General features: G+C 41.1%; 1 protein-coding gene across 1 annotated transcript in view; it reads left to right on the top strand.

Annotated features, from left to right (window-relative positions):
* The window catches only part of MEP1B (meprin A subunit beta), a 31,719-nt gene extending 28,344 nt beyond the window's left edge, over positions 1–3,375 (top strand). Inside the window, 2 exon segments of the mRNA XM_042797856.1 lie at positions 1,374–1,572; positions 3,241–3,375. Coding sequence (XP_042653790.1) covers positions 1,374–1,572; positions 3,241–3,375 — 334 coding nt within the window.
* Positions 3,376–22,968: the final 19,593 nt, after the last annotated feature.

The following is a 22,968-nucleotide window of genomic DNA, read 5'->3' as shown; positions in this document are numbered from 1 at the left end:
CAGTACCTTTGCTGCACACTGCAAACAGACTCATTTTCAGGGTTGAGGAGAGTTCTGAATAAATGGCTTAGACAGACACTAGAAAAACAATACTAAACGAACAACCAGGGTTAGAAAGATAGGCAGAGGTGTGCACTTAACAGTATGGCATGTATATTTTTTCAGTTAGATCACTGGGACCCTCATACGCTCCCTTTAAAATGTTTCAGAGCTGATTGTCATGCTGGATAAGGTGAACGAATCAAGGCCTGGAGGTTGCTTGTAGTCCTAAAACTAGATGACTGCTAGGATGTTAATTTATTTTCTTACCTGCTTCTTGAAGGAGGGCAAAGGCAGCTCATACAAGTTCTTTAAATTTGAAATAAAGCCCTTCTGCCAATGAGAACGTCTGATCAGAATGCACCACATCTACTACTGGAGAAGCACTGACCAGGGAAAGGAGATGTAGTGGAAACACCTTCACCTAGCTCAGTTATTAAATGTAGTGGAAACACCTTCACCTAGCTCAGTTATTAAACTGAGGAATTCTGTATCTAAATTTCGGTTCAGCTGCTATCTGGTCAGAGATGCCCTGAGAGTCCAGTCTGTGGTCTTCACCTCATTTATCTCAGGGGTTCAAATTGCTGCATAAGTTGAGCTGAGAAATAAATCCAAAGAACATGTGAGGAAACAAGAGGATGAAGTTTTCTGTGGGATGGTAAATGTGACTTGGTTGGATAAAGATAGCAGTGTGAAGCTTCTGGACCAGTTGCCCTAGGAGCTTATTCAACTCCTTCCTATAAAGGCTTTTTAAAATTGACTGAATGAAGAAGATAGAAGGGCTTTATGTAAAAGCTGAATATGTTAAAAGGCAGATCTGCATCAAGATATGAGGCTAATTAGTAATAGTGGAAGCAAATATTACAAGACATTGGTCCTAGTGGCAAGTATCAGTTTCACTGAGCAGGAATTGAGTTCCCTATCAACAGAAGTGATATAGACTTCAAGGAAAAGGAAGCAGATAAGTGAACTGAGTGATCCAGAGGACATCTCTATTGGTAGCAAAAGATGACCATTCCGTAGCAGCAGCTCTATAAATCAGCTGTAGCCAAGCATTAAGCAGTCAAAAGGATCAGGATGGTGCTTAGGTTTTCTGGCGAAGACCATCTCTGAAGAGGTAACCTGTAAAACAGCAGAAAAATGAAAGAAACACTTCCAGAGGTGTAAGGACAGTGAGCCACTCGAGACAACTTTAAAATAAAAGTCTATTTTAAGATAACTCCATTATGCTTTAGGATATAGAAACAGTGCATCAGAGATTGCATTTTTCTTAAGTAGTCCTTTTCATGCCTTTAATCTTTATGTGATAGCACATTTGTTCTTTTACTTTCTAGATGTCCAGCAGGTGACAACTGGTGGTACATGGGAGAAAAGTGTGAAAGGAAAGGTTCAACTCAAGAAAATACTATAATAGCTGTTTCTTCAACCATAACTGTATTTGTTGTAATGCTTATTATTACTATCACAACCGCAGTGTGCCTTAAAAAGAAATACAGACATGGAAAGGCACATGGGGAGAGCGTGACTCTAGAAGTAAGTATTTTGCCTCTTTCAACAAATAAGTATACACACATATATAAATATATATATATATATATTTGCTAAAAAATAAACAATCAAATTCAGTAAGAAGTAAATTGGAAGATGTCACATTTTTGAATTCTGAAGACTCCAACTTAGGAATTAAAGAGCTCCATTAAGTGCTAATATTTAATAAACACTAAAAAGCCACTTAATTCAAAGCCTGTTCTGCTCTTCTGCCCCCACCACCCTTTCTCCCCTAATGGCAGCTTACATTGAATGGGAGAGTGTGAACAAAGGGGCTTATTTTCAGTTTGCAACTAAACCATGATTTCTGCTTAGTGAACATGCATTTCCTCTATTACTGCATTTTCTACTAAAGAACTCCCCTTAAAACACCTGGATATGGTGCTAAAAAACCCAACCCAAAATGTCAAAACAAAAAGAAAATCTAAAAATCACTTTCCCTATTCAATGGCCATTTTTTACGCAAGAAGCAAAGTAGCCATGAAAATCGTGACTTCAGGAGAATTAAAAAAAGACAGCAGATTACAACTATCTGAATGACTGGATCAGAATGGCCATATAGACAATAGCAGATCAATTTGCGCAGGTTTTGATAAGAAGTTTCATAAAGTCCCAGGCATACGGACTCCTAGTTTAAACAGAGAATTAGACTTGGAAACAGCAAGAGTGACATAGCTTAGAGGGACTCACAAAGCACAGGAGAAATTTTGTAAACAAACTGAAGGGGAATGGCCTTCCAGAGAGCAGACTTCCATTTTGAATTTTGTCTTAATACTCTTTATGTGATGTCCTGTTGAGATGAAGTACCTCTGTGTGATGCCAGATACTTGACACTGTTACTTGATGTCCTTCCAGTAAATTATTTTGGTTTCTTTGCATTTAACACTCTTACACTATAAACATATGTCCCTCCCCTATGTGCTTTTGAGATGTGGGTTTGTTTGTTTGTTTTTCCCATTTAGAATAAAACATCCTTCTGAAGACAACACAAACAAGCGCAAAAGACATAAAAGGAATGTCACTGGAAAACCATAACTACACCATTGTTCTTTCTATTACTTCTATCTCAACCATCATAATAAAGGTTTGTAAAGTCTGGAAAATAACTAATCTTCTCGATAAAATACTGTGCTAAAGTCAGTAAAGTGTCTGTCAATGTTGTGTATATCCATGCAATGGAGAAATATGGAAATACGTTGTGTGACATGCCTGCCCTGTCCTTTAAGTCTACCTGAACATGAAGAAAACATGTAAAACTGCATCCTGATTTTCAGTCAACACAATGGAGTCTAAGTCTGCTATTTTATCATGATACAGATGGCTATAATAAAAGGGAGCTAGACTCTGTAAGCACAGGATACCCAGCAGTTCAGAGTTCTGCAACAGCTGTTAGTCAGTAATGTGAGGGTATGTGGAGTGTGGGAGCATCCGGTTCATTGAGTTATTTGGTTGTGAATTTACTATAAAAGAAAAAAGAAGTAATGTGGAAAGATGAACTAACCACACAAACACACGAACATTGATGAGGAAGTCACAACAGAAACAGTAATGAAGACCCAGAATGTTTCAGCCACTGATTGATGGAGCATTAAAGGGACTATACAGGCAGAGCCTTCAAGAATGTCAATGTGAACAACAATTTTTATCTGATAGGAAGGGGAAAACATGATTAACATGAATATTATGGGAAAATTGAAGCTGCTTGGGAGACGGGCTATGAGAAGCAGCTTGTGGACTAATGTAAAAATGACTATGGGATGTTTAGGGGAAGGGCCAAAGGATCCATAGAAAAGGGGAAGGATCATGATGGAACAGAGAGGAATGAGTGTGGGAAAATTGTGCCAGCAACTGGAGAGACCAACCTACAGGAGAGATCTGTGTGCCAATGACCACAGGAGACCACAGGTCTTGGGGCTTGTGGGTCTGGGTACTAGCACATGGAGGGACTGACAGGTAAGAGTCTGTGTGCCAGTAACTGGAGGGACTGTGAGCTCTAGAACTTAGGTCGTAGGGATTGTAAGTCTAAACACCAGCGACTGGAGGGACTGGGGGGGTGTGTGTTGAAAATTTCAAGTGCCAGAAACTGAAGAAGAGGCCATGGGCACCAGGGCTGTGTGTGTGTGTGTATTTCTTCAGTGAATTTAATCCTCTGTGTGTGTATGTATAATTCAGTAGCAAACCTCAAGCTGGACTAGCTAGTAAGTTGGAGGAAACATTTCGACATCTGGAGGACTCACTTTGAGCCAGTGGTTGGGGTAAGGAAGCCCAGGGTCCAGGCATGGTTATTAGGCAGATGATTGAGAGCTTGTGGTAATATTCAAGAGATCTGTGATTGTGGAAATGCTTATGTGATGGGTGTGTGAGCGTATGCATCTGTTTTCCTAGCAAGCATCACGTTGCTTTATCTTGTAAGTAGGAGGTGACCTGCATACCAGCTAAGGGGCCCCAGGTCCAGGCATAGATATTAAGCATGTTTAGAGGCTGTGCTAACATTCTAAAGGGTTGTGAAAGTGGGTGTTATTATGGATGTGGGGGATGAGGGCACACATGTTTTCACCAGAGAATGTCCATTCTGATCAGCTGCGGGGGAGGAAGAGCAGGGGTCTGTCTGCATTTGTGTGAGTTTGGGTGAGGTGGGTGCTGCTACCTGCACTGCTCTGTGTGTGTGCAGCAGTCTGTGCAGCCAGCTGCATTAGAGACCTTTGTGTGTGTGTGTGCTTGTGATGCTTGGACACACGCTCAACCTTGCTACAGGCCAGACTTGCAAGCAGAAACAGCAGCAGCTGCATCCCTGGGACTGGGATGAAGAGATCACCTGGGACCATTCCCGGCTGGGCACATTGGCTGGGGAAGTGGGATTCCGGGTCTGCTGGTTTTGGCATCTTCCTTAACACGTTTGATATTCTACAAGGCTACAATTTAATAGGATTTGGAGAACAGAGAAGACATGGAAATAGGAGAAGGGCCAGAAGAAGCAATATGTACTTCCCTGAGGACACTTTGCAGATGAAGATAGCAGTCATCATGGGCACATATCGTCACGTTTGCAGTGTTTTGGAGGGGGGTTGCAAGACACAGGAGTGCCAGTAATAGAAATGTCAGGTCACACCAGATGGTTGGTAGACTGGTATGCGAATATGTTCACATTTAAAGGTCAGCAGCTACTTTGATTCCCTGGAATGGATGTTGATGATGATAACATTTGTCATACAATTTACCCTAACTCTGGGCAAGAGCAGTTCAAATGTATGGAAATTTGATGAGGGAACTAGTCTTCCTCTGAATGCTACTGCATGGCACAAAGCAACAAATGTGTATGGTTCTGTACTGACATCGCATATGTAGTCCTCTGATTAATATTCTCTGAAATGTGGTTATATTTTAAGTATTCATTGCTGGTTTTATTAGCTTTTGTTGGAACCCAAAGATTCATGAAAACAGTTGGACAAAATTGACAAAGATTTGTCAGAACTAACAAACATCTTGGATAGGAAGATACCCTACTATAGCTGTCTTAAAATAACTTTCCTATTTTGATATGTCTTCATCAGCAGTTTTCATGCAAATAATCCTCCAAATGCGCCTTCAATTAAGATATGCACATAGATTTACATGGTGTTAAGAAGACGCAAATGAGACTGTTCATAAATTCAATCCTGGCTAAAATACTTAACATTATAAACAGTGAGCATTTCATAATTTCGAATGTGAACTACTGGATTTGTGACTGCAGAGATCATTTATATTTTTTGAAATCCAGATTACATGAAATGGCATAAATACTACCTGAATTGTAAACTCTTTTGTGCTTTCACTAGAAGAAAGCTTAATACATACTGCAATATATTATAATACATTGTGCAAGATACAAATTCCATAGAGTACATCTTGAAATGGTAAACTCCTATGGGAAAAAAAACCCTTAAGCTTCTGCTTATTCATTTCAAACAGGAATCAGTGAGGACCACAATTTAAAACTGAATCTTCCAGTCAGAGAGTAAGAACAACTCACTTTTCAGTGGTGTGCAGGTTCCACAGAGCCAAAAGCAAGACAGGTTTTATTAATGTCATTAACTGATCTACAAATACTCTAGAGGAAAATACTTTTTTTTTTTTTTTCAATTTTCAATGCATAAAAATTACTCAGAAAGTCCATGATCAGATTCAATATTTCATTTCATTGTATATCACAAAATTTATATTACTAGCCCAAGTTCCTGGACAAATACATTTTTCTTACAAAAGCTGTACCTCAACTGTCTTATAGTGATGGTCTTCTTTTGTGAAGAAAGAGGGAGTTTAAAAATACATATGCGGTTTAGGAGATGGAGCATTTCAACTGGAATTTTCTTCTTTATGAGTAGATGCTTTACTTGGATTTGCAATGTAACCGGTTGAAGTTGCAATGTCTCAGCAATGGTCACCTCTTGTGAAAACAGCAAAGAAGATTCACCAGCCCAGGTGAATTTTCCCTGCTTTACACAGACTTTCCCTACATGGCTATTAGGAATGTATTTATTATTTTTAATGAAACAGCTTAATGTTGGAGACATAGATTTGACACATTTACAGATAATACAGATATTCATCACAGATCAGATACTGCATTGGTCAGTTGGAAAGCCAGACATGAGGTCGCGGCCCTTCACAAAAAGACCATGTGGAAGACTCCCCTAAAGCAGATTTATTCATAGAGAGTTTTACTGAAAATCTTTAATATAAGCTCATATGTAAGAAATCACTGAGGTACTACTATGATAGAAAAACCCATCCATGTAAAATCTGCACAAAGTTCCACTTCTCTTTCCCGTGCTTCTCACCTTGTGGTCATTCACTTGCCACAAGGATTTGCTCTGCCTGCACCCTTGAAGCCGTGCAGGTCAGGCACACTCCACTTGCTACAGATCAGGACTAGTATAAAAAGCCTATTGTTGGCTTCCCACAACATGTAGAACAAGGGGTTGAGCTGTGAATGTTGGCTCCTCAGGTCAACTGCCCTGCTCCCATCCTTCATTCAAGTGTGGGTCTCTGCTGGTACCTGGTGGCTGCCCCCCTAGCAAAGACCTGGGCTTAAGTGAACGTTGTCTTCTCTGCTCCTCCTCTCCTGAGCTCTGGACTAGCTGTGCAGCTGGACCCAGCAGAGTATGTGCACGTTGTATTTCGAGCTGTGTGTATGACTCATTCCCCACTGCTGAGTCTATCAGGAGTCACAGCATGGGTTTAAGAATAAAATTAAAAAACCCCAACACTTAAGTCAGTGGCTCAGGTTTGGAGCTAAGTTGTTGATCTATCTACTTATTGGTCTTTCTTCAAGAATCTCATCATTGCAGAAAATCCTTTAGGCATGCCGCTTAATATCTATGCTAAACAGTATACACAGCCTCGTATTCCTGATATAGGCAAACTAGACCAATTTCTTTGCTATTTGCATCACATGGATCAGCTTGCTCAGTCTAGCTTTTGCAGAAGTAGCAAATAACTGAATCATAATGTCTAATAGTCTGGCTGGCACTGCATTGTCTAAATGCAAAAAAGGGACTGCGCCTAGAGACTAGCTCTCTTGTTTCAGCTAAGCATGTCAGGTGTCTCGTACCACCCACGCCAGGCAGACACGGTTCCAGGGTGCAGGGCAGGAGTCATGAGTTGTCATTTTTTTAGGTGCAGACTGGAACAGAAAAGTGGTATTTCTCCCTTTTTTTTTTTTTTTTTTTTTCCTTCCACAGTTCTCCTTTTCCACTGTTATTAGAGCTCAGGCTCTTTTGCTAAGACAAAGATGCCCCATGTCAGTTAAAGTGTCTTTGATTTTCATAAATAGGATCTTAATTCTTCTGTCTACTTGCACCACATTTTCAAGCTATCTTCAGTGCCAGTAGTACAGATAGTCATGTGTCAAAAGGAGAAGATAACCACCAAATAAATGGCTTTTTCTGAACAGTCAATTATTATTTCTCAAATCTAAATTTGTTACTTAGAGACTTTTGATGCAGTAATGGCAAATTACCTGTATTTTGCTCAGTGTTATGAAATTATGAAGAAATTACATATATGGTGATCTCAGTTTCCCACTTCTTTCAACAGCATATATTCTAGTTTATTACAAAAGACAGCTCTAAAGTAAAGTTTTAATAATTCATATTGTGCAAGAGGAAGATTATGAATTTTTTGCAGCAGATAGATTCCACATGGCTGGTATCCTTGTTTTCTCCCATTTCTGGGCATCAACAGAATTAAAAAAAAAAAACAATGACCACAGAAATTCAGACTGATAACCCCTCCTACTCCCAAATTAATAATTTTCTGGAGTGCATAGGGATCAGTCTCCTCTGAATGAAACTTCTTCAAAACCATCACCAGTGACACCTTTTTCTATTTCTTCATTGAATGTTTTTTTTCCTTTCCCCCTCCAAATCAAAGTTTATTACTTTCAACATGTACACTATAACTGGTACCATAAAGGTTACAGTCAGGTTTCATTCCAGTTTTCATTTTCATTTGCTCATGAATTCCTAAACGCCTTCCACCTGAGATGAGACAGTCCATGCTTGATCTCTGCCTTTGACTTCACCTACTGTGAAAACAAAACAGCGTCAAAGAAGCTTAACTTGAATGTCTGGAACTTAAAAGAAAAAAATCAAACCTCATTGTTTCCCAAGGTTGCAATACTTAATCCTACAATACATAAACATGATTGCTCTTCCAGTGCAATACGCATGGGAAAAAAAAAAAAAGATTGTGTGCTCTTTATCAGATTTGAACCTTATCTCTAAACAATTTGATGGAACATTTTGATTAACTTCTTAATGATAGTGTTTCTGCTTAGCGGTTACTAATATGTAACTAGAACCAGCCGTCTTGTTCTGCTAGAGCTCTGTGTGCGTGCGTTTGCCCTTAATACCACCTGGATCCACTCAGTCTATGCTACAAAAAGCCAGATCAAATCTTGTTCAGCAGCACATATCCCTCTTCATCTGTGATTGCTTTTTTTTTTTTTTTTTTTTTTTTCTTCCCATACTTTTCATCATGTTGTGAACACTTGGGTTTGGCGACAGCTTTCACTCACATAAATGATGTTTGCTTGTTCAGAACAGAGTGTTATAAGTTACATAAAATAACATTGTGACTTCAGTTTGGTTTGTTAAATAAGCTATTAGTTTATTAACTTTAGTAGTTATTAAGATTTTTAATAAACTTTGTTTATTAACTGTGGTAGGAGTCTCTGTGGCTCCTTAGAAGAGTTAGGTTTCATTCTGGCTGCTACTGTGATGCCTTCGTCACCAGAAAAGATTTGTCAGAGTAAGCTGAAGGTAAGTCGAGAAACAGAAAATGAAAGTACCTATCATCTCAGCTGGTTAAGAAGCAACCTCTTCAGGCACTGAGGACAATTGGAGGTTTGTCTTGACCAAAAGAATAATGATCCTGCTTAAGGTTTAGTGTGTGATTGGGAGAAATGGAAAAAGAAAAGCCGCTAGGATAGGAAAATACAAATTTCCTTAAGGGAAAAAAAGCTCTAAGGAAAAGAAAAGAAAATTAAATTGAGATGATAGTGAATACCCACGATGGGCCACTGCGTGATATTCTACAGGCCATGTCTCCTGAGAAGATAGATACTCTGCTGCAACATGAAGCCTGAACAATTCCTCCTGCTCAGCAGCCCACCTGTTTGGTCTGGTTTTCATTGGTTCCCAGCTCATAGCCAGATCAATGGCCACTGCTTCTGTCCTTTTTAAACCCATTTATTCCATTAGCTTATAGCAACGAGCACATCTCTCACTTACAAGCACCGTGAGACCTCCAGCTGCCCCAGCTGCAGCACTGCAGAGCCTCTTTGGGCAGCTCTCTCCCTCGGGGAGGTCCGGGGAGGTCTGTGCTGAAGGAATGCTGTGCTGGCACAAGCATCACACAAAACATACTTCGTCACTGGGAGCTGGAAGACTGAAGAAGAACTTGGAAGCATAACCACTTCCATGGCATCTGCCGGGGACAAGGCCAGTGTGGTACCCCGTGGTGCCAGCTCTTCTGTCTGCTATTTGTATGTCTGCTGCATATAGATATTTGTCCTCCTGCCTTGGGAGGGAAGTCCCTAACCTGCACCAAATCCCACTTGCCAGGAAAAGCTGGGCTGCCCTGTCCTGGCACTCTGCCCCGTGCTGCCTTTACTGGCCGGGTCCCGATGCGGTTGCACGGTGGGAGTGACCCCACACCAATTTGGTTGATGTCAAACGTCCCCACTGGCTACACCCCTGTCCATAGAAGACCTGCAGAGCACTGGCTGGCAACCGCCTTCCACCCAGGAGTGAATCTGGAGCTGTGGAACAAGTTTGCATTTCTGAGAAATACAAATAGTCACAGATGCATCCATTCTGAATGCAGTCCCAGCAACCTCAAAGGTATTTCTGAAATGAAATATGGGGAAAGGAGGAATAGAAATTTATTTACCCATTTTTCCCCAGAGGTTTATTTTCCCTTTTCCCCCTGGGGTTCAAATGAGCAAGCCACTCCACCCTTTGTGCTGGCAAAGTCGTAGAGATGCTTTTATTTATGCTGTAACCATGCCTGAGTGCCTAGATGAGGTGGTGCCACTTGCTTACCTAAGAGCAAGTTATCTTGGCTTCCACTTACCTCGATTTATACCTGTAGTGCACAAACCACTTTGCCAGCACGTCTTAATAACTCTTAGATTTGTTGTGGTTGGGTTTTCTTGCATATTTGCTTTCTCACTTGTTTCCCACATCATCTCAATGATCTGGTGGACTAGGACTGGGTGGGCTAAAAATGGCTTATGTTTTGTTTTGTTTTTTTTTTTTTTTTTTTCTATTCCACAACTATTCTTCAGCTACAAAACACTTGCCCATTTCTTATTAGGTGGCATCAAGACCATTTCAAGGCTTTGTTACCAAAAAAACGCCACGGGCCGGGGTGCAGGAGCTCAGGTACGTGGGTGCTTGCTGATGTGCACACAGGCGCGCAGCCTGCAGCCGGGCGAGGGGGGCCCGTTGCATGACAGGAGGGTTTTAGAGCTCAAAAGATGGAAAGTTTGATATCTTTGGAAATGCAAGGCTGAGCATCAGTTTCTTAATCAGCAGTTGCAGCTGCTGTCAACTGCCTTCTTGGCAACCCCCCGCTGATGGTGGAAGTGGTTTAGGGAATAGTTTGTGATACAGTGATCACCTCTTAAAGAGGAAAACAGAGTGCTTTGCCATCTTTCAGCTGTAGGGCCAAAGTCTTCTGCACACTGGTTTTAGAGCACTGGTAAAAATTAAATCTCTTAATAAGCAGTAAAGAAATCCTGGCTTTTCTTTACTACCATTTTATTCAGCGTATATGTGAATGATTAATTTGTGCTGAATATTTTGTACAGTATTTGTGAGTACATAACTTCCCTTAGTTTATTAAACTGCAGTGCAGTAAACATTCTCTCCTTCCCCACCACTTTTGGCTTTTGTCACAAAGGGTGCTGAAAATATTTGAAATTTAGTTAGCTACTGGTGAAGTCAGAATGCTTTTTGCACATCCCTCCAACAGTCACAGTGTAAGATGTAGCCATGCACTCCTAAGGGTCTGGATCATCTCAGATGGAGCCACACTTTGACAGGATTATCCTTGCCAGAGGTCTTTTCCCAGCTGCAGCAGGGGTTATTTGTCATTAAACCTCAACCTTCAGTTATGTTTAACAACATAGCAACCCCATGCAAATACATTGGTGTGCAGCATGAAACTTTTATGGAAGGGGAAATATTGTGTGCCCCAGCAGACAGAGCCCTGACTCCTCACCACGGATGTGCAAAAGAAATGAGGGCAGGAGAAGAATCATGGTCACCCTCTTCAGATCCAGGGACTGCAGGATGCAGGCCCAGACCTCTGAGCTGGGCGTTAGGGATAGTCATTAAATATTTGCTGATGATGTCAGAGGTTAATTGCTCCAGTAAACTGGAATCTTGGTACTTTCAAGCTCTGGTAGGAATGAATTTGAATGAGATAAATGTTCATGCACTTACCAAGTATTTTTACAATTAATTGCCCAAATACTCCTGGGAAACGGGAAATCAGTTTCCTTGATTTATTGGAAAGACAGTTAAATCAGGACTATTATGAGGCGTAAGTAAGAGCACAGAATAAATCGCTGTCAAACCAGATAGAGAAAAGACAACCCACCAGTACCTGTTTGTTGGTCCGATGTTTTGCTGTCCCAAAAGTGCCGATTAGTCCAGTGGTCACAAGAAGGGACATAGCACTCGGTGGGAACAAGCCCAGGACCTCTGGCAGCACTGTTCCGCCACGACCATAATTGTTGCCAAGACACTTCTTCCCTCTTGGCTCCCAAAACCCAACAGCCCTCGGCTTCGTCGCTGTTGCCAGACGGACCTCAATAGCTGGAGGCAGGTGGTGGGAGCAGGCGAGCCAGGAGTCCCTGATGATGGGTCAGGGGACGCTAACCCTGGTGTTGCTAGCTCCAGGGGAGCCTGGGGCTGGGGTCTCAAAAAAACCCACAGTTTGCCAGGCAGCTGAAGGACAGTTACAGCCAGATGTTATAAGCTACCACTTGATCTTCGTAATAAGTATTTTTTATTCAGTGTTTTCTAAATGCCTTTCCTGTAAAAGGAAGATGTGTCTGATAGTGTTGCAAGTATGTTGTGAGTATGATGAGATGGATAGTGAGAAATGTCAGAGTTTTTCCTCTTTTCAAGTAACGAGGATCAAAACTTCCAAAGTTTAAAACATTCACTTAAACCTTGTAAGTACCTTGAAACATTATTAGTACATTTTTTTTTCCTGAGCTTGCAGCATTTTATTTCATACATTTTTAAAAATCATAACTTCCATATAAATGTCATGAGGTGTAATGTTCAACTTCAGTTTAACAGAAGAAAATTGTGAGCAAATCAAAGCAATATCTTTTGTTATTCCAGGTACAGGAGCCTGCCATGCTTCACCAGCACCTCTAAGAGCACAGGTTCAGGCAATTTAAAGAAGACAAAGCTTACAAAGACATGTGCTTGAGCCTTAAAGTTCCCAAAGTTGAAGGGCTCTGGTAAGAAATCCTCCACATTACAGAATTTTAGTTTGTTTTTTTTTTCCAGCATTTCCCCTTCACAATGTTCCTAAGCCTTAGCAACCTTGGAAATCTTGCACCACTGATTAGCTTCTAAATTGCTTTAGCTATTTGTAAGGTTACACCAACAGTACTGGTGTATAAGAAGGACCGCAATTGTTCATTTCAGTCTCAAACTGGATAGAAAAGAAAGAGAAGCTGGCCTTCTTAAGGTCAGGAGTGTACATTTATATATATATATATATAAAGAAACCACAGCTATTCTCTTAAGGAAAAGTTTATATTAATATGCTATTATTACATACTTAACACCGCTCCAGACATTACTGCAACACAGATAGGTACTAAATACATTCTCAGAAATCCTACCGTTTCAATAAATCCGGTAGAAATGCTCAAACTATACTTTCTTTATTAGAGTTCTTGCTTCAGAATTCTCCCAGAATAAATTTTTTTTTTTTTTTTGATTTATGACCTCATTCCAGATTTCAAAGACGTATGCCCATGTCCAGCCTAGATTTGCATTTTATTAAGGGACTAAATTTTGGCTTTATAAAAGCTTTAATAGACAGTCCTTTGGATTGCAAAGCGCAGCAGATCCATTAGCATGTCATTGAGTGCCATTATACAACTGCTTTGAATTTTCGTGGCTCCACATGTACTGTGTTTGGATACACAGCAAGGTAATTCGGGTGCTGGGCAAGTGCTTTTGACAAGAGGTTGTTAGATAACAGATCCCATCTGTACTGACATGGTTAAAACGCCATAATTGTGTGGTGTGGATGAAGCACTGTTTCAGTACTGCCAATAAGTAAGTGTGCAAGTTCCCCTCTTCTGGAGAGAAAAGACATACTCAAACAGAAAGTTTTGAAAAGGATTATTGCTTTAGGTTAATCCATTTTTAAAGCAAGTTATCCAATATCTGACTGAAGCTCTGTAGAGAAATAAAGAGCTTGATCTATGTAAGGAATCTGACACCTCTACCAGGAGCTGTTATGCACCAGGTTAGCGTTGTCAGGCTAATGTAACTTAATTATGGGTACTGAAAACAAAGCATTCAGAAATGAAGTCACAACTGAACAGCCACCGTGCCTACAAGTGACAGAAGTGGAATAGTTCCATCAACTTGAGCGATAAACTGAAGCCCATTCGTGAAATCAGTGGGTGTCTTGCCCGAGTGAGCAGTGCAGGATTAGACTCAATTGCACATCATGCCGGCACCAGTTAGAAACATAGAACAGATGTCAAGTAAATAGGGAAGTGTGGGACAAAACAGAAATAATTGTAAAAATGTGCCCAAGGATAAAATAAATTGATCCTAAGACACTAACAAACATCCTTGTATAAGACAAAATGAGTCTTTGTACTGGCTTGGCTTTTATTTTCTTGCTAATATTGCATAACAGAACTACACTGGCATGATGAGGAGGGGGGATAATAAAATAACTTATCAATGCACTATTAACTCTACATGCTCTTACCTAATAATAAGATATTGATGTCTCCTTTAATGTGTGTCCCATTGTTGAGAACTTTCTCATTACCTCGCAGTAGCATACACAAAATGGCTTTTTTAATATACTTATGGCCAAGAATGTTTGGTACTAAAGACTTGCTTAAATGGTCAAAGATATCCTATTTAAGAAACAGCAAACACTTACATTGCACATTACCAACATTAGAATGGGATCTCATTATCCATTAACCAGCATTAGTGCAATTTATAACTTACTTTAGTTTGAGCTTTGCAGAATTTCTTGATCTTTGCCACATCATCAGCTGAGAATGTGGGTGCTATTTCTTTGCTCATCAGTTTGATATTATTAGCCAGCATTATTGTCCTGGGTATTTTCCTCCAGATGCAGAGAAATGTCACGAGATTAACTATTCAATAGACAAACTATTAAATACATACCGGACCATTGTTTTCACAACACAAAAAGAATCAAATTCAGAGAAATTATTAGATTTATCCATTTAATTATGGCTTGGCAGGTGAAATCCACACTAAAAGAGGATTCAGTGAAGTTCCCACATCAGAAGTCAAAAGAACTAGAACTACGTCTTACAGCTTTATAGTGCCAAGGATTTAATTTCCTCCTTACCCTGCAATATGAATGGGGGGGATAGCTATATGGTGTGGAGTAGTATGGTGTGACATCCTCTCAAAGAACATGCTCTGGCATTAGGGATACCTTTGAAGGAAAGACAGAAGACAACTCATTTTTTACTTTGTTTTCAAAAGGCTTGTCAGGCACTTGGGCTACTTCTAAAGACCAATCAGACAAGCCTTGCAAACACCAGAGGGTGAGAAAAAGCGATCATCTCAGAAACCTAAATTTTAAAGCAGAAAGCAGGGAAACACCACCTTAACTTCTACTTTATCAACTTACCATCTTTTGTAAGTTTACAGGCTTTGTAGGGAAGCGCTGGCAACACAGCTGACGCTTCAGAGGGGCCATGAGAAAAGGTTTTGGGGAGGGGAGAGCTCAATTGATAATCAGTACAGAAGAAAATGACAGTAGAATTCATAGCACTTGAAGCCATGCTGTCAAGAATTTTTAAACTGTTCTGTAAATCCCAGTCCTTCCTATCTGATAACAAGTTCATCTCAAGCCAGTCCTGACCGGCAACCAAGCGCCCTTGCTGCCATGCCCAGCTGCAAGGCCAGCCGGCAGTGACTTGGGGAGGGGCTGTCATCAACGCTACCTTGATGGAAGGAGATTTTTATGACCATTTATTCCTCCTGTGCGCTATCCAAAAGAAATTATTTTTTCTCTAAATACCCTTCAGGCGATATTTGTAATACTGTAAGCAGAACCATTTGCTTTTGGGATGTGTGATATGTGGATATTTCCCCACCGAGGAGGAGGATGGATGGCAATTCCAGCAGCTACAGTCACACAACGGTACGGCAAAGAAAGAGAGGACACGATGGCACCTAAGTTGTCTATATTACTGATATTACTGTGTTCCCCTGAGCTGTGGCTAAGGCCCTGAGGTAAATAAGGACACTAAAGGGATGCCTGCTCTGCACTGAGGGGCACCGGCTGGGACCAGCCCAGGCACGGGGCACCCAGCGAGACCAGTACCACCATCAGACAAGTGGGAAAATACTGTATTAATACTTGCCATTAATACTTACCGATTAAGAAAAGCCAACAACCAGTGCATACTGCCTTTTATACAGCTGAGAGACAAAACACAGACCAAGTTACAACAAAGCTTAAATCCAAAATAATTACATTTTGTCACAATTCCTTCCACACAGCCCAAGCTACCAAGGAAGCGAGCTGCCAGCACCCAGGGAGAGACACGATTTGCTCCACAGCTCCCTTCAATCCCAGCACGAATATTTCCAAATGTTTGAAACAGGGAGCAACTAAATCTTTTCATGCTTTCTGAAAAGCAATCAGCTCACCAAATGCATCATTCAGCAGCCTCCAATATAAGATAATTAAACCATGAAAAGCTGCTGCAGTAATCTTACTTTAAAATCCTAAATTCCTTTACATTTTGAGGATCTGATGGCATTGACTCCAGTCAGACACACACAGGCAGGGCAGAGACCGCGGGAGCTTCTCACAGCTCAGCTGAATGCACCTCTTCCACTCCTTGAGCAGAGGCAGCTTAACTTTATGAAGATTTGTTGTTGCAGCAAAACTATCGAGGAGATACAGCTAAATCCAAATTCATTTCATTTCCAGCCAAATTATATTTTGATGCAGGTCACTAGAAGCTAATCTTTCATCTGTTTTTCATACATGAAAATAAAAAAAATAAAAAAAAAAAAGACTTTCAGATTAAGCAGCATTTATCACAGTAAATAGAATTAAATCAAGTGGAAAATTGCATAAAGAAACTCAGTTAAAACAATCAAATTAAAAAGCCCTTTACCTGTGTGAATGTAATCTTTGATTTTCTCAGTAGATTAGGAAACCTTATTATTAAGCAAAGTTAAAAGGGAGCCTGGATTATCCTTTTCCCATTTCCCTGCATTTGAACCAGCAGTCTGTCTTCATGAACAGATTTTGCTTCCCGTCTGTCAGGCAAGTTCACTTGCTTGTTCTCACATGCTAGAAAAACCTGTGTTTTCAGTATTGGAGAAGCACTTAAGCTGTACGGTAAGCAGCAGACAAGTAGCAGATGATTTTTTTATTCATGCATTTTGTGTTAGTTGCATGCATATATACACAGACACACAGGTGCATATGCACACCTGTATTCAGTAATATAACACAGCTTTAGCAAAAACCTGAGCTAACCAGAGGCTAGCCTGCTTTTAACAACCTTTTATTGATGCTCTGACTTCTAAAGAGTTCCCACCTGAAATACCTTATGGTAAGTATTAAAAATGAAGAAATATCAAAGCCTTATAGAAGACACCTATTTCAAATTATCTCACAAATATTTCAGCATAATTGAAGGAATTACAATCCTTTTTTTCCCCCAAATTCCAAGTCTTCCATTACATCAATTAAAAATACATTTATGAGCTTGGCTTATGGCAAAATCGAGAGCAATAAGCAGTGGCTGTTATGGAGAATAGCTCTCTGGGAAGAATTTTTCTGATATATAACACAGGCCTAAGAGGCTCAACAATGCCTTGGGTCGAATTTTGCTGATGAACATTGTCTTAGTTTCTTGGCTGGAATCCCCTCTGGCTTCATAAGAATCCTATTCATTTCAGGGTGAATTTTGTCTGAGAAATAAAGGCGGAAACACATGCAGTAAGGTTGGATTCACACAGAACTTGAGAGATGCTGAGGTTTTCAGTCCAAGACAACATTTACTTTGTTCCTTGGTATTTGGGCACATTTCCTTTAGAGGCCCATGAACGAGTGGCTTCACACTGCATCCCTTGAGAATTGGGAGGGTTTAATTTCTACCCAGGTAGAAAAAAGCATCCACTAATTCAAGGTGCTCCACAGATTATTGCAAGAATCTCAAGCTCTCTGAATACCAGCAGAAAGTTGCAACACCTCAGAAGAGCATGCAAGAACAAAAATATCAGAGGCAGAGTGAAGTATGGTTTACAAGCACAACATGCTGATACTGTTTTAGTGGTGGCACTGGGGTCTTCAAATGCATCTGTTCCTAAAATCTTGATTTTTGCTTAGTGCTTTTGAATAAAATCCAACATAAGTTGCAGGTAAAAATTTGCATTTTAGCATGAAACTTTGAAACTCATTAGTGAAGACAGTGACTTTTACATACAAAATACCACTTCTGTCCCTGAAAGTAGACATGAGATGTAAATCATTGGAGACGGGGAAAGCAGTCCCAAGAAATATCCCGCTGCATCCTGTTCCCATTCCTTTGGCATGATCTTCACTTGAGGCTGCTGTGAGGGAGGAGATACCAGGCTACAAACTCGGGCTGAGCTGCTGCAACTTGGCTTACGCTGGCTTTTTTTTCTGTATGTTGGTCCTTTGTGTTTGGAGATGAAAGGTGCAGTGAGACAGAAGGGCCTCTCCTTTCTCCTTCAGAAACTGCCTTCTAATCTCTGTTTTTCCACAGTTCAAACGTAAGACTTTAAAAGAGATTTCAAAGCTGCATCTTGTATATGGAAATTCATAGCTCCAGGCAGGTTCATGATCAGCCCTGAGATTTCAAGCTTAAGAGTAAGAACCTGCAGCCTAAATATAACTCCTTTTACTTGTGCTTTGCCCTTCTCTGTTTTTTTTTCTGTTTAAAGCCATCAACAGGAATAAAATAATACCAGTTTTCATGGATTGTCTATATAGTTTTACTTTAGGTAGCTATTTCAATTTTCTTGTAAAAATACTGGGTCAAGGAAATATGAACACAAGCCATTTGGATAAACTACATGCTTAGGAAACTGAACTCTATACAACAAGGCAGTAGCTGGAGGTGTCTCAGTAATCCCCAGAGTGGGGAAATAACCAAACGTCTTTGAGGGCAGTGGGAGCACAAGTATCATGCTATACACTGGGCTTGGGGATGGGCTCATTTTACATGTGAAGAATTGGGGAAGAAGAATGAAAGAAACTCCATCAGCTGAAAGCTTTGTGGTCCTCAAAACAGTCCTCACTGCTCAATAGCAGTGGGGTATTTTATAAATGTTAGTTACCTGCTTTTGCATGTGGATACCACCCTACTTGATTCCTTCGGGGTTTACAGGCATGGTGGTAAGCCAAGACCAAAGTTTACCTGCAACAGAAGCTCAGTGGTTAAAGCTCTGAAAGTGAGAGGGATGCAGACAGCAGGAGCAGGGCAGGAAAAGGATGGGCTCCTTTGGCTGGGCATAGCAGCAGGGCTCTGTGTGCGACCAGAGACAGTTACCCACCTCCAACCACCCCATCATCCATGGCAAGAGGCACCCAGTCAATCTCTGGAGGCCAAAGGGTAGCAGAGGAGGGTGACAAAATTAAAGGATATGATGGTTTGGGTTTGTAGGTCAAGCTGGGAAACCTGGATTTGTACTGTTGCTTTTTTTGCTTTTGGCCTGCCGCTCTCCCACTGGAGGCTGTTTCCAAGTCCTTGATTTTAGCATTGCATAAGAAGCTCTAATTGAATTTTATAAAGCAAAATATGAACACTGAAGGCCCTGTGAAATGACACATTATTTTTTCAGTAAACCAGCCATAGCAGAGAAAAATCAAAAGAAGAAACAATATGTGCCATTAGGTTTTTGGGTTTTGTTTTTGTTTTTGGTTTGTTTTTTTTTTTTGAGTCAGAAAGGAAGGATTATTGGAAAACTTACTAGGTAGGTAAGAGAAAACTGTTTAACTATCATTGCCTTTCATTCCAGTAAGCAGAAGACAAAAACATTTGAGAAATCAATAGTAAGGCAGGAATAAGCACAGACATACGTGGGACAGATGGAGACAGAGAAGGTTGTTCCCATCTCTACTGCACTTTCACTGATTTGTTAGTAAAAGGAGAAATTTCAGGGCCATAAAAATGGTCAGAGGGCTGGAACACCTCTCCGGTGAAGAATGGCTGAGAGAGTTGGGGTTGTTCAGCCTGGAGAAGAGAAGGCTCCGGGGAGACCTTGTTGCAGCCTTTCAGTACTTAAAGGGGGCTTATAAGAAAGATGGGGAGAGACGTTTTACCGAGGCCTCTAGAGACAGAACAAGGGGCAGTAGTTTTAAACTGAAAGAGGCTAGATTAAGTTTGGACGTAAGGAAGAAATTTTTTATGATGAGGGTGGTGCGACACTGGAACAGGTTTCCCAGGGAAACTGTGGCTGGTGGCTGGCCTATCATTGGAAGTGTCTGAGGTCAGGTTGGATGAGGCTTGGAGCAGTGAAAGATGTTCCCCGCTCGTGGCAGGTGGGTTGGACTAGGTGATCTTTAAAGGTCCCTTCCAATCCAAACCATTCTACGAAATAGTAATCCAGGGTGATTTTTTTTTCTAGTCTTCTTGAGGGACAAAAATACCCATTTTCTTCAGGAGAAAACTGGAGGGTTGGTTACCAGGACTATCTACGCTTCATTGATCAGGAGCAGAGGCTATCTAGGACTAGAATTTAGCTAGTTTCTAGCTGTCATACCTTTCTCCCACTCGCAAAGCTGCAGCTAAATCAATAAGATTAACCAAGATATATGCAGTTCTTCAGGGCTCTGCCAGACCTTCTGCCAGGTCTTACGTAGTTGACCCATTAGAGTTTCCTCCTGCTTTCTGTTCACACTGATCCACTGGAAAGCCAGCCCTGGAGACCTGCCTCACTGACCCCTATATTCATTAAGAATAATGGTTGATAGCGTATAACGGAATAACAGCAGCACAATTAAAACAGCTCATTGTTGTGGCAGAGCTTTCATGGGATTGGCAGAGAGTCCTAGAAAGATCCCTGAGCCCATCTATCACCCTCTGCAACTCCTACAGCAGTCGTGTGTCCGTCTGACAGAGTGTGGCATGTACAAGTACTACAGCAGTCACCACTGTGCATAGCAAGAGGACATGTCCCTTTGCTTTGTTGCCATCTCCTTAGACTTGGCACCTTAAATATGTTGTCTCCTTCCTCCCTATTTCCTTTCCTTTTAATTTTCTTCCTACTCCAGACTGTGGGGAATGGTTTTCTTTAATTCAAGTGTGCCTGGCACCTGATTCTTTTTGTGTCACCCAGGAGTCAAGGGCATTTTGAGGTCTTGTTGAGAAATAAATAAAAGATTTGGGTCATATTTCTATGTTCACATTGTGGCAGCCTGGTTAGCCATCTGGAGCTTTCCACCTTTGGAATTTGATTGAGAGAATGGGGAGAAGAACCCCTCCCTCTTCTCAAAGCTACTCTTCATGTCAGCTATTTGCTGTGCCGAGTAAAAATGAATAGCAATGTTTTATCCTGGGAAAGGAGAACCGCTGAATCCAGGCAACTGAATTAAAATATACTGTCAACTTTTAACAAAAATTGATCATCACTGAGTGTGACAAGCACAGGCAAGAGAAGAAAAAAAAAAAAAAAAAGAAATCTATATACAGAATAAAAGTAATCTTGAGGTTTTGCATAACCACCAGAGCTGCCATTCTAACAGCTGCCCATACGGGTGGAGGCAAGGGTTACCAAGGGGTGCTAAGAGAACCCCTAAAAATCATGCTGCCATGGGAGCAAAGCTGCTAGGGAGATGGTCCAGCAGCAGTGAGTGCCTGGGCAAAATCATCTTGGGCAACTGCCCAAGCAGCCCAGATTTTCTGTTCATTCTGCAATGGCACATCCCATCATCTGCTCACGGCCTGGAACAAGGGAACAAGAGAGCGCCACCCAGGTTTGCAGCTTTTGGTCATCCTGTGCACAGGAAAAAGTGGCTGTGTATGACGTGCGCATCTGGTGACATAAAGCATGTTTATACCTGGGCAACAGAGCGTGGTGTCGAGTGCCCCAAGCTAGTGACGACCTGAGCTGGCACAGCCTACTGCAACGAAGGACTCCAGCGATTAGTCACCTGCATCATGAGACAGGACGTCAGGCTCTCCATATCCTGAATCCCATAGCAACTCCACTCAAGGACAGGAGCCCCAGCGAGAGGGAGCACTGGATAATACACAGCGAACAGATCGAGGGGAGCTCTAACCAGCAAAAGTATCATACCAACAGGGGTGTCACACTTACACACATTAAGCTTGCACTTCCCGAAGAGTGCTGCATTTTCAGGTCCTTCCCCTTCCTGTATTCCTTACTCGTATTTACAGGTAGCCATGGTGACTAGAGTTAGACAGGAGATTTAGGTCAGGCACAATGAATACTATAATACACATAAACAGAAAACACCTGCCTTAGAACAGCACTTGCCTGATAGGGAGATGGCCACATTTTGACTTGAGCTATAGCCCTTCCCTTCCCCTTCATGCATCAAAAACTTTTGCGCAGATCCTTTTGCTCAGCCTGGAGGCAACCAACTGGAGCATTCAAAAAAAAAAAATGGAGTATTGCCCTTTCCCCTCTTTGGAGCACAGAGCAGAGATGCGCCCTAGACAGCACTGCTCATGGTGAATGAGATTGTTCTTAACCTGTTCCCTGTCGCCACGATGCACATCCTGCCTCTGGACGTACTTCTCCCCTCTCTTGGATGCGAGAGTCGGAGGCAAGTAAGCCCCATCTGTCCCAAATCCAATAGTAGCCACTGTGGCAAATTCTGCCCTGCTTTATTTCTCATAAACATATGGACTCCCTCCATAAATCCCTCCACAACTACTGTTGTGCTGGAGTAAACTTCCTTTTGGCACAGTATCAGCTTAAGAAGCTTCAGTGCACGGGGAATTTGGCACAATGGCAAATTACCTGCATGACATGTGGATGGTTATAGAGCTGACATTTCCCCTATTGACAATATCAGAAGAAATGTGAACAGGCAACCTAGAGTACAACACTGGTTTGTCTCTAATTTTCTCCCCACTCAATAAATGCTTCAGAGACTTTTTTGCAAAGTAGAAATACTTGTGTATGGTCTTGCGCTTAAAATCATATCCAAATTATAATAGAATACATTTCTCTAAAGCAAAGATAATAGGATGAGGGCTTGGGAAAATAATGTTTTAGGTGAATGTCTGCTAGAGACAGGAAAGCTGTCTGGCAACAAATTCTTTGGGGAACACAAAGCCTGATACTCTTGCTGAAAGGGATCAAGTGAAATTACAAGTCAGGGAAAAGTAACATGTCTTGATAGGTAAATGCAAAAGCCTGATTGCTCCCCTCAATTATTCCAATCTTATTTTGTGAATTCACTATTTGAGAAGTGCTTATTTCCGAATTATACTGAGATGAGCAAGAGGATAAGTCAGTGAAAATACTAAATCAAAACCAACCATTTTATATAATATGAGGAACCCAACTGATTTAGTACAACAAATTCTGTACACGTTTGAAA

The sequence above is a fragment of the Tyto alba genome, unplaced genomic scaffold (assembly GCF_018691265.1).
Source record: "Tyto alba isolate M040663 unplaced genomic scaffold, T.alba_DEE_v4.0 Super-Scaffold_27, whole genome shotgun sequence".
NCBI classification, from domain to species: Eukaryota; Metazoa; Chordata; class Aves; order Strigiformes; family Tytonidae; genus Tyto; species Tyto alba.
This window is presented reverse-complemented; position numbering and strand designations above follow the sequence as displayed.